The sequence below is a fragment of the Hydra viridissima genome, unplaced genomic scaffold (genome assembly GCF_058129835.1).
Source record: "Hydra viridissima isolate aposymbiotic clone 2 unplaced genomic scaffold, HvirCarnegie_v1 scaffold_6, whole genome shotgun sequence".
NCBI lineage: Eukaryota > Metazoa > Cnidaria > Hydrozoa > Anthoathecata > Hydridae > Hydra > Hydra viridissima.
The window spans coordinates 16,437,190-16,447,066 of record NW_028324305.1 but is presented as its reverse complement, the minus strand read 5'-3'; the positions used below and the strand labels follow the sequence as shown (position 1 = coordinate 16,447,066).

Below are 9,877 nucleotides of genomic sequence, written 5' to 3'. Positions count from 1 at the left end.
TATATATATATATATATATATATATATATATATATATATATATATATATATAGGTAGAAAAGTGCTTCAAAAATAGAAATCAAAAAAAGTTATGCGATACGAAACTAATCTTCGTATGAACTGTCGTCGGTTGGCAACACATCATAAAGAAGATTGCTGTAAGCTGATGCTTTTGTTTTAGGGGAAGAGTTTTCTTCAAGTAAAGAAATAGAATAATATAATTGATGGTTCTTACTGTCTTTTAAGTAATGTGTTTCTGGCAACCCGTATAAAGGATTTATGCTCTCAGAGCAAGGTTCATCGTTTGAAATTTCATCATTATGGGTGCATATATCACTTGAACTGCGTTTAACCGGAATATTCATGGATGTTTCATAAAGATTGTTTATTCTATGACATTCTTTACTCGGCTCTGGAATAGTAACAGGCATGGGAAAATCAGAATAAGTTAATTTTTTATCAGAGCGAGATTTTTTAGTTTTTCGCCGGCACCTAAAAATTACAATTCCAAAAATGACAAGAATGCACGCCAAACAGACTGCAAAAAAAAGTATCACGGTCATCAACGTAAAATTACTCGAACTTTTCTTCGAATCGCCTATTGAGCTTTCAACAGGAGGTATGATTAATACATGATTGTGTGACAAAAATTCGCTAATGTCATTACAAAGCCTACACCCAAATTTTTTATCATACTTAGAGCATTTGCTGTAAAACTTTTCGCATGTTTTGTTTATAGAAAATAGTAACACGTTTACGGGAAGAACTTCGTCTCCAACGACTGCGAAAAAACGCACCATCGTTTGAGATTTATTTGTGCTAGAAACGTTAAATGTAGTTGTTTTGTTTCGATCGTCAAAAACTCCGTAATAAAGTATCTCAGAATCATCTATTGAATAATCTTCACTTGGCTCTTTTTTGTTTGATTGTGAATCGATCCAATGACGAGAGATCTTAACTTTCTCACGCAAAAATCTTACAAAACGTAATTTCCAAAGCGATACTTCTGTATTTGGTGACAAAACAGCAAAACTTTGCAAGTAAACGACAGATGCTATTCGATCTTTAGGAACGCATAAAACACCATTCTCAGGGATTATCTGTGAATCTCGCGGTACACATTCGAATTGATTAGAGCATTTTTCAGGACTGCACATTCTTGAATCGCGTTCACAAAAAATTCCATAAAAATTATCTGCACAACTGCAATCAAATCCATCAATCAGATCGATACATTTTCCGTTTCGACACGTTTCATTTTCACATTCGTTTATTTCTTTTTCACAATTAACTCCCCAATAACCATCGCGGCAGTGACATAAATAACCATTAACTTTATTTTCACATGAAGAATTAAAAAAACACGGTTGAGAAGCGCACCCATCAACAGCAATCGAGCAATCCAAACCAGTAAAACCACTTTCACATTTACATGAGTAGTTTAAATGAAGATCGGTGCATACACTATTTTTAAAGCAGGGTGAGCAGGGAGGTTTTTTTTTACTTTCACACATTTCTTTGTCACCAGCAAAGCAATAATCACAGCTAGGTTTACATTCGTCGATCTGTTGGCACGAACCGTCTTGCATTTCAAACCCTGGAAAGCACAAACATTCCGCGGCTATACTATTATTTCTTACCCCACATGTTGAATTTGATACACAGTTTAGTGTGTTATTTATACAAGGGTCATAAGAGATAATTATAATGGTAATGTAGCCAGTAAAAAAACAAGAAGGCTTTCCATCGTCGCGAACTTGCAAGGAAATGTTTATCGTATTAGAATCTAATTTTTTTGTTAATATAAGATTGGGCATGGATGAACTATCATTATCAATACGGAAATAGTCCTCGTAGTTTAGAAGACTAAAAATAAGGTTTTGTCTAGAACCTTCAGGGTTGTTAGCCCATAGTAGTCCGATTAGTGATCCAATTTTAGTATTTTCAGAAATAGAAACTGTGTCATTCTTTAAACCATTGATAACTAATCTAAGATCAAAAGGCGGCTCATTTACGTCATTAGCTACTATTTGTAGCGTTCCATTAAAAACGACGGGATGTAACGAGGTGTCGGAAACTTGAATTGAAACATTAATTGTATTTGATACAGAAGATTCGAAGTCGAAATCAGTTAGATTTTGGACTATAAGATTTCCCTGCTCAATCTATTTATATTGGAAAAAAACGAAAATAATTAAAATGAATAATGACAAAAAAATAAAAAATAAAAAAAATAAAATCGTAAAATATTTATTAGTTTACTTTAAATTGCCTCGATGAGTCATCCAGTAGCAAGTAGACCGGTTCTCCATCATCTGGATCATCACACTCTAACCAACCCACCACGGTTCCAGCAATGGCATTCTCGTCCAAAAAAACCAAAGTGGAATTTAGTATTGTTACTCTTGTTGATGGTTCATTGACGTCAGTAACTGGAAACTCAAAGACATCGCCGATACTTAATGATGGTATACCATTATCATGGCAAACCAAATCAACTGAAATAGTAAAAAAATTCAATATTTTCAAGACTGCAATAATCAAAGTTTCTAGAAAATACAAAAGTTTCATATTGCTCTTTTAAACCTAGCAATATTTTCCTTTTTGAAAGATTAGCTGTTGCGATTAGTTCTGCGGCTAGTTGCCTAATAAATGCAGAATCTACTCAACTCAGCAATGTTCCTGAAGGACCGTAGACTTGAGAGCATTCAACTAAAGTTTACAAAATCCTAGATGCAAGCTAATAAGCTTTGAAAGTCGTCCTAGCAAACAGTGAAAACTCTTTGCTTAACGCATTGGGCATAAAAAAATGGTTTGTCTGGAATGAACACGAAAGTTAGCACATAGAAGAATATATGAAAGTTCTTCAAGAGAATTTTCTTTCTAATGGGTTAAGAATTATCGATCTAAGAATTGTTGATCTTTCAGCAAGATAATAACCTTAAGCATACATCCAAGCTATGAAAAGCAGAAAACAAGGCAACGCCATCGACAATATGACGAAAGCAAGCTGTAATATATTTAATTTACTTTAATTGGTTAGTAAGTTCATTCTCTCTTCTTGTGTTTTATTTGTAGGTGTTTTCACACGCTTGCCTCAGAAATGGGGCGAAAAAAAAGTTAATATTAAAGATATTTAGTTGAAAATGTATAAACACACACACGCGCGCGCGCGCACGCACGCACGCACGCACACACACACACACAAAAGCTCATAATGCCATTCTGTGTTATGTTACCTGAGATTATTTGATTGACTTCATAATTCAATTTTACTCTCTCCGAATTCAAAAACATGAAGATCTTTCTACTTGTTTCATTAGTAAAGTAATACCAGTCTTTAGTTGGTCCCACAGCTTCACATATGTGCGACTGCGACTTGTCTTGATCTTCAATGATAAGCTCAGCAACCAACTGATCTGAGTCAGCATTTTCGGGGACTGAATAAATAGTGGAATTGATGGCTGATGGGGCATCGTTGGAATCCAAAATGTCAAAAGTTAATGATTGCTAAAAATTTACAAATAACAGTTAATTACAAATAATTACTTTCTTTTATTAGTAACATATAGCTTAATAGAAAGTGGCGGAACATACCTTAATAGAAAGTGGTGGAACACCATTATCGATGCATTCTACAAAGATGGTAATTGACTGAAAGCTTTCATAATCTACCTTATCTGTTAGCATTAGGTCAACTGATCCATTTATAGAGAAAAGATCTAAATATAGAAAAATCAATAAATAAGGCTTTTAGAAAATATATACGCAATACACAAAATGTAGTTGCAATTATTCAACCAAAAAAGTTAAAAAAAGCAAAAACACTTACTAGCATCATCCAGAAGTTTGCAAACATGATTTTGATAAGAATCAGGATCTTTAACAAGGATAGTAGCTACAATTGTTCCAGGAAGAAGGCTTTCATTGAATGATATTGAGGACAGTGATATGGATATAGGAGAGTCATTCAAATCAATTATCTACAAGCATACATAATGAATTGAATGATCTAAGTGCAAGTAATATATATGTAATAAAATTCTTTAAAAAATTCCACTTTTTATACTTATTTTAACCTATCAAAGTCTTGATGCAAAAGTAAAATTACAAAATAAAGCTTACATAAATAGATATATTTTTAGTCAAAGATAGTGAAGGTGCTCCGTTATCTTCAACTGTCACTTCAATTGTATAGAGGGAAGCTTTCTCATAATCTAGTGTAATATCGGCCACCAGATAAAATGGAGGTTTTAACATAAATGGACTACCAAATGAATTAAATGACGTGATAGTCAGATTGTCAACCATTGAGTTCTAATAAATGAAAACAAAATATCTCAAATATTACTTATTAAAACCATAAAATGCATTTATTATCAATTTGAACTGTTGTTAACTGTTTATGTTTTTTTTCATATTCAATGACATTAAAAAAAGAGAGGCACTCAAATGTAAAATATATTCTCAACCTTACCACATTATCTGGATCTTTACAATCGAAAACAGCCACCACATTTCCAGGATTGTTGTTTTCATCTATTGAAGATGGTTTTAAACTAATTGAAGGAGCTTCATTGAGATTCAATACTTGAATGAAAAACATTCTAGAAATACTCTTGTTCTCAAAATCCAAATCAAAACAAGAGACCTGCAAGTAGTTAAAAATAAAAATTGGAGATGTATAACCTCAATAAAATAATTCTCTGGAATCAAAACCAAAATAATATTTGTAAAAAACTCTGAAAAAATGAATGATAAACATGATCTAATTACAAACATATTTTAATCATAATTCTAATATGATAATAACTACATCAACAGTATAACTTTATTATTTATTTTCTAACAATTTGCACTAATCAAGACAAGAAATTTAACAAGTGTAGCAATAATATCACTTAATTATTACTAACAATGCAAAACCCTATTGAAGAGTTCTCCCTGTATCCCCTCCAAGGTGACAGAGTAGAGAAGAGCATCCCATAGAATTATTCCTACAGCCTTTAGTAAGCACTTCAAAGATTGGGCTTTATAACTCTGCAAGTCAGTCTGTATTTGAACAAGTTGCTTTAGAACAACTAATCTTAATCATAAGCTAGAAGTAACTATGATTTTTGGAAATACAACTAACACAACTCAGTTCTGCTCAGTTTGTGGCTTTATGCTCACATTGATAAACAACTTGGAGGAGGTTATTAAAAACAAGATTCTAATTCATAGTCAACAAGTATTCAGATAAAAATCTTTTGCTCTTTGATTGTTATCTGAGGAAAGGATCAGGATGACCAAGAGGGCAGAAACAAAGCTTTTATAAGTTACATATCTTTTAAAATCTTTGTTTCTGACCATCTGTTTAGAAGGTCAAAGGGTTCAACTATGTATTTCCTGTTTGAAAATAACTTTTTCTAGAAAAGTCATGGAAATTTCAAGAGCATATGAGAAAGATTGTGGAACTTGCCAGAAATAAAAAATAGGTCAAGCAAGAGAGAAACAAGCCAGAAATATGATGCTTATCGTCTAACCAACATTACCATTACACAACACGTTTATGCCAGCAAAAATGTACAGCTAAATTTAAGAACATCTCGAGGTTAAAAAAAGGGAGCAAACTAAATAGGATTAAAACTGTTACAAGGACAGGTATAATTTTCACTTGCAATTACATGAAGTCATGAGAGCAATGATGAGCACATCTGAGAGATAAAGGCAAGAGCAATGTTTTTATCATGCAGAGACCACAAAATAAATAGCCTGTAATAAGACCATATAATAAAATAGCCTGTCTGGAAATATCAGGATACAAACTGCTATACATCAGGCGCCAGTTATTTAGGACTAATTCATCGTGAAGTAAAAACATCATTTTATAAAACATGTGAAACAAAGGCACTATAATTATTTTACCGATTACTCAATATTATCATTATCAGCAGCCATTATGACTTGTAAATAGGACCAGAGTGTAGCACAGGCCTTGATTATGGCCTGTGGCATTTTTCTGAATTTTTCACCAGATTTTGTTCATAATACTCATTACATTAACAACAACTATCTTGATAGCATTTATGGTATTGTGGGGGACTTTGTTGACCTCTGACTCAACTACACCAATATCCCTTTCAGTTTGCCTTAAAGTCCTTCCTCTAAAATTTGATCCGGCTGTTTGCTTTGACACACTTGAAGAAGTATGTCAAAAACTTCTTGTCAAAAGAGAAGTCTTGTTCATGAGTCTTATAGCAGTTTGGCAGCTTTTACCTTGCATGTATCCTTCATACGAATTTCTATGCCATGAGAGCTGCTCAGTTCTCATGGCATAGGAATTCATTCGCAGGTTTTCTATGACTGCTTTAACATGGTTATGTGGTTTTTATGGTTTTAGCTGCAGATTATGAGATTACTGCAGATTATGAAAGATAAGACATAAGTTAATCAATATCACATACCGATCTAAATCCATTTTTGTATTTAATCTATTAGACAAAAGAGTTTGTCCTAATTTACCAGCGCCATTGTGTACATTATAACTGAATAAGAGTAGAATATAAGAAAAAATCAGTTTTAGTAAATACTAGACAACTTACGTTAACTTCATAGAATGATATAGTTTCAAAATCTAAACTTGCAAACTTTACAACCAACTGATGGTCATCATTTACCTATAAAGTTCATTAATTTCATTAGCAGTATCAATTTATTAAACCATTCATGTATCTTTAATTTATAAAATTGAGGCTAAAGTTAGTAGGAAAGAGAATTAATACACCACCTTAACAACAACATTTTATATCTTGTAAACAAACCTCAAACATCTCATTTTTTTCAAAGCATTCACAAAAATGTGTTGATTGGTCAGTTGCAATATTATCAGGGTCAATAACATTTATATTACCAATCAGTGTTCCCACTGGACTATTTTCATACACCTAAAAAGAAGAAAGTTAAATCTTTTCAAAAGTTGAAAAGATATTAAACATTAGTAAAGCTAATTTATTAATACCATCAACTAAATAAATAATAACAAAAAATAATTACTAACATTAGTTGAAGATAGCAGAATATCTGTGGGTGCATGCAAAAGATCACCTACGAAAATTGTAACATTATTTTCAATGCTCAATTCTGGAATTCCATCATCAGTAACATTGATGGTTATAGTGTAGTTAGAAGAATAATTATAGCTTAATTTATCTCCTAAAACCAGTACACCACTTGTTTGATCAATTTTGAACAAGGTGGGAGATACTTTTCTAAGTAAACAAAGAACATTTCACAAATAAAATCAATGAAAGTTATCTATTAAGCACAAATCTTTTATACACAGAAAGTAGTGAATTTGTAGAAACAACATACACATGTTCTAACAATCCTGATGCAAAAATATAAGTTATTGAAAAAGTATGCTTTTGAGATTTGTCTTCATCAACAGCATTACAAAAACCAATATCAATTCCAGGAAGAGAAGTTTCTGAAATGCTAGTGAAGGAACAATTGATCCCTGATGGTGGATCATTGCGATCTTCTACAAATATCTTGAATGATTTCTCAACTGATAGGCCTATAGTTTATTAAATATAAAACGTCAAATATAATTTTAAACCTTTTTTCTTTTTAAATAAACATTTTATTATAAAAAGGAAAAGTAATAATTTCTTAAATTACTTTCTGTAATCATTTTAAAAACCTTATTTTAATCTGTTTTATAGTTTTGAAAATTTTTTATTTATGATGAATATACATTTTCTAAAACAGCTTTGTATATTTTTTTTTAATGATTTTTTTATTAGCTTTATCAGCCTAGGGATATATTTGAACTTTAACATTGTTAAAAAAATAATAATATTAAGTGGCTTCAGTCAAAATAAATATTTTAAAAATTTTACTTTTTATATCTAAAATCAAAAAATAAAATTTTGACCTTTGCTGTCTGTGGCAGTCACATTTATTGAATAAACAGATTTATCTTCATAATTTAAAGGGCGAGAGGCTAAAATGCGATTACCAGAAATCTCAAAATATTCTCCAACCAGTGTAATATTGTGTGAATCTCCAAGATCTGGATCAGAAACAACAAACTTTCCAATCTCATAATTATCTAAGTTCTCTGGAATAATTCGGTTTGTCATCGAGATATCTGTAGGAGCTTCATTTACATCTTCAATAATTATTGTAAATGATTTTCTAAAACTTTTTGCTGGTTCTCCATTATCTGTACAAATCAAGTTTATAGTCTCATTGGGTGAGACTTCATAATCAAACTGAGAATTTGTAGAAAGCAACATGTTCTGTATTTTAAGCCTGAAACCATCAAGAGAACAATTATGTGATTGGTTAGATAAAGTATCAGGATCAACAACTGAAATAATGCCAATATGTGAGTTAAGTGGTGAGTTCTCAGCTACTACTAAGTTGCTGAGAATAATGTCTGTTGGAGCTTCATTGACATCGAGAACCTATAAGAATATTCTAAAGTGAAATTAAATCTCTCATCTATACAATGCCTCAACATCATCATTACTTACTAATTGGTCTTTTTACATACTATAATGATTGTAATATGCAAAAAGTATAAATAAATTTTAACAAACATAAATGCAAATTATTTTTAAATTATTTATTTTTACCTGGATAATAATCTGCTGCTCAAAACTTAAACTAGGATTACCATAATCTGTAGACTTAATGGTGATATTCTGAATTTGTGACTCTTCATAGTCAAGTGAAACAAATGACGTATATAACCATGATTCTTTAGAGTTTGATTTAATCACAAAATGATAATTATTTTCTATAGAATAACTAAAAAAAAAAAAAACATTACAGAGGATTGATAAAATATAATTTGATAAAAAATATTATCTTTGATTCATGTTCTTTTATTCATTCTTTTAGGATTTTATTCTTACTAATAAAAAAATAATTTCAAATTTTTTTATTTTAAAAATATTATTTTTACTAGCATATAATTATTTACAGCGACTTTGCATGAAACTATAACTTTTAGAAGTAAGACTTCTAAAAATTATATTTTCAAAAATTCTAGTTTTGTTATTTTGTTAACAAAAACTTAAAAAAACCAAAAAGAAATCATTTGACTTACTTATGATTTTGATTAAAGTCTTCATCAGTTGTTTCTAATATTCCTATGGCTTCATTAGGGCTGTTTTCCTTTACAAACGCAATATGTTTCTGTTCTATTGTGATATCTGTTGGCTTATCATTTTGATCAACTACTTTTAGCTCATATGTTTGGAAATAGGTCAAGTTAAATGGGTCTTGCAAATATAAAGTAAATTTAATAGAAGGGGTCTCTTCAAAATTCAAGATAGCACTAGTTACTATTGTTGCATTACAAATTGTGATTGACCCTAAAGATAAAATTTCCAACAATCAAATTCTTGATGATGGACCTTCAGAGGATAAACAATGTATTCTTAGACTTAATAGAAAAACTGACAAAGATGAGAAAAAACTTGATTAGAAAACATACCATCAGCTCTTTGATTAGTAATTAGACAAACTGCAGCTGTGTCAATTCTAAGTTTATCTGTATTATCCAAAAGTTCAAGTTTCAGATTTTGAATTGAACCATTGTATATGATTTCCAAAGTACCAATAAGAGTAGCTACAGGCAAATTTTCAGAAACCTGCAGAAGGTCAAGGGGAAAATTTTCTGATGTATTTTTGTTAATAATGCGTAGCTTAACAGGGGCTTCATTTTTATTTTCAACATATATCATGAAAAATTTTTCAATCTATAATGAAAACCAAAAAGACATTCTAAAAACTCATAATTTGGATTGTATTTATGTTATAAAAATTATTTACAGATTTTAAACTAATTTTTTTTCTGCAATTTTGTAAGCAAATAACTAGT

General features: G+C 30.8%; 1 protein-coding gene across 4 annotated transcripts in view; it reads right to left on the bottom strand.

The window, feature by feature from the left end:
* Window positions 1–51: 51 nt before the first annotated feature.
* The window catches only part of LOC145189935 (protocadherin Fat 4-like), a 36,304-nt gene continuing 26,478 nt past the window's right edge, over window positions 52–9,877 (bottom strand). For all 4 annotated transcript variants that reach the window (XM_090090528.1, XM_090090526.1, XM_090090527.1 and 1 more), the window contains 15 exons: window positions 9,491–9,755; window positions 9,101–9,368; window positions 8,625–8,799; window positions 7,919–8,453; window positions 7,354–7,558; window positions 7,040–7,250; window positions 6,804–6,926; window positions 6,585–6,659; window positions 4,478–4,651; window positions 4,126–4,317; window positions 3,833–3,983; window positions 3,598–3,722; window positions 3,240–3,510; window positions 2,263–2,498; window positions 52–2,165 (listed from right to left, as the gene is read on the bottom strand). In XM_090090528.1, the coding sequence (XP_089946654.1) occupies window positions 105–2,165; window positions 2,263–2,498; window positions 3,240–3,510; window positions 3,598–3,722; window positions 3,833–3,983; window positions 4,126–4,317; window positions 4,478–4,651; window positions 6,585–6,659; window positions 6,804–6,926; window positions 7,040–7,250; window positions 7,354–7,558; window positions 7,919–8,453; window positions 8,625–8,799; window positions 9,101–9,368; window positions 9,491–9,755 (5,067 nt within the window). In that variant the 3' untranslated portion in view covers window positions 52–104. The remainder of the gene's footprint in view (window positions 2,166–2,262; window positions 2,499–3,239; window positions 3,511–3,597; window positions 3,723–3,832; window positions 3,984–4,125; window positions 4,318–4,477; window positions 4,652–6,584; window positions 6,660–6,803; window positions 6,927–7,039; window positions 7,251–7,353; window positions 7,559–7,918; window positions 8,454–8,624; window positions 8,800–9,100; window positions 9,369–9,490; window positions 9,756–9,877) is intronic.